This window comes from Cyphomyrmex costatus, unplaced genomic scaffold (assembly GCF_001594065.2).
Source record: "Cyphomyrmex costatus isolate MS0001 unplaced genomic scaffold, Ccosl1.0 scaffold2067, whole genome shotgun sequence".
Lineage (NCBI taxonomy): Eukaryota > Metazoa > Arthropoda > Insecta > Hymenoptera > Formicidae > Cyphomyrmex > Cyphomyrmex costatus.
This window is the reverse complement of record NW_017276114.1, coordinates 6,590-8,552: the sequence shown is the minus strand read 5'-3', so window position 1 is coordinate 8,552 and position 1,963 is coordinate 6,590. Positions and strand designations below refer to the sequence as shown.

General features: G+C 29.1%; 1 protein-coding gene across 1 annotated transcript; it reads right to left on the bottom strand.

The window, feature by feature from the left end:
* Positions 1–582: 582 nt before the first annotated feature.
* On the bottom strand, positions 583–1,891 carry LOC108773427 (putative nuclease HARBI1). Its single transcript, XM_018539236.1, has 4 exons — positions 1,787–1,891; positions 1,416–1,702; positions 709–1,297; positions 583–618 (listed from the first exon to the last, which is right to left on the bottom strand). Exons 1-4 carry the CDS (start codon positions 1,864–1,866, stop codon positions 609–611), a joined length of 966 nt encoding a protein of 321 aa, XP_018394738.1. The 5' UTR covers positions 1,867–1,891; the 3' UTR covers positions 583–608.
* Positions 1,892–1,963: the final 72 nt, after the last annotated feature.

Sequence of the window (1,963 nt, the reverse complement as noted above, 5' to 3'; positions counted from 1 at the left end):
TGATGAATTTTAGAAAAAGATTATTTTTTAAATGTATATATGAGATTATGAGTAGAATAATATTTTACACTTACTTGCATTTAAATGCAAGGATAAACTCTCGCTACATTTATAGTCTCATATATACGTAGTTACTGCCAAATAATTTCGATTTTTGTTACGCTAAAGAGCTGTGATTATTAAATAAGTTTATTTATTTAACATAAATATTACTTTATTTTGTTATTGGTCGCGTTCAGCAGACTCAACTGTTGCGGAGCGGATCCGTGAACGGCTGAATGCTCACTGCTATTGGATGATCTAAAAGAAAATGTACCAATATAGTAGTGAGCGCTCACGGATCTGCTCCGCAACAGTTGAGTCTGCTGAATGTGACCATTGATACACAGTTTATATGAATAGTTTGCTCCATAAAATAAATATAAGTTTAATAAAATTAAGTATATTATCATTAATATTTTATATGAGAAAAGCACAATACGTTACGTTTTCAAGAAATACAATACATTTATTTATATTGAATTAATTAATATTAAAATAATATAAATACGTATTTAAAATAGTACTTTGTTTCAGCAGATTTTCTTCTTCATTTTCTTTGTCGAAATTTACAATAAACTGTAATACAAACAGAAGTGTAATTATTAATATATTGCTTTAATAATTTATATAAGTAAAATTTATATACATTGTATTATTTTTCTTTACCTATGAAAATAGTCGTTAATAAGTATTCTTCTGTCAGCTGCATTGTCATTATTTCTGTAGTCTACATTATCAGGATTTATATTGCCATAATTAAATATTTCTTCCCAAGGTGCTGGAAGATTTAAGTTAGGATCTTCGAGTGGTTCTTCATCTCCATTTTGACGAGCAACATTGTGTAAAACAGCAGTAGCTATTATTACAGCCATTACTGAGTTCAATCGTAAACGTAATCCTAAAGCTAAAACTGGAAAACGTCTTTTCCAAATTCCAAAGAGCCGCTCAATTATGTTTCGAGTACGTATATGCGATTCATTGTAAAGTTGTTCAGCAGGAGTTCGTGGATTTAATAATGGTGTCATTAAATATGATTTTATAGGGTAACCACTATCACCTAATAACAGTCCATCCCTATACATTCCTTGTTCAAATGTACCACGCAATCGACTATTATTAAAAATAGTACTATCGTGTGTTGATCCAGGCCATCGAGCTACTATGTCAGTAATTTCTAAATTACTATTTGTCACAACTTGCACGTTTAAAGAAAAATATCCTTTCCTATTTCTAAATAGTTCTGCATTTTCAGTACCTACAATACAATAAATAAAACAAGTTTAAAACCTTATAATTATTTCTAGTATTTCTATATATATCGGTTGCTAAAATAGGTATGTATGATAAAACTATAAATAAAATTATGTGTTTACCAAATGATTGAACACGAACATGTGTACAATCTATACAACCTATAACTCTAGGAAATCGAGAAATTTTATAAAATTCCAATTGTTGTTTCTTTATTTCATTATTTCTAGTAGGAAATTGTACAAAACGTGGTCGAAGTCTGGCAATTGCGTTCGTAACACGATGAATAATTCTGTGAGCACTAGTAGTGCTAACTCCAGCAAAATCACCTGCAGATATTATAAAAGATCCTGTTGCATAAAATCTGAGTGTTAAGAGAAGTTGTTGCATTGGAGTTATAGGATTATTTCTGAAAAAGTAAATATTTATATTAATCAGTTTTTAATATAAATGACAATAAGTGACATAAGGATAATAAAAAAGATATACATACCTGTTTGATCGAAATATTAATGCTTCTTCTATGTGATTTAATATTAGAAGAATGCTATTTTTGTTTAGGCGAAATCTCATTTTAAATTCAATGTCGTCCAAATCATCAAAATAGTTCATGCGTCGTTTAAATCTTCTGGGTCTTCTGTCGACATATCCCGGTAAAAAATTTTTCATA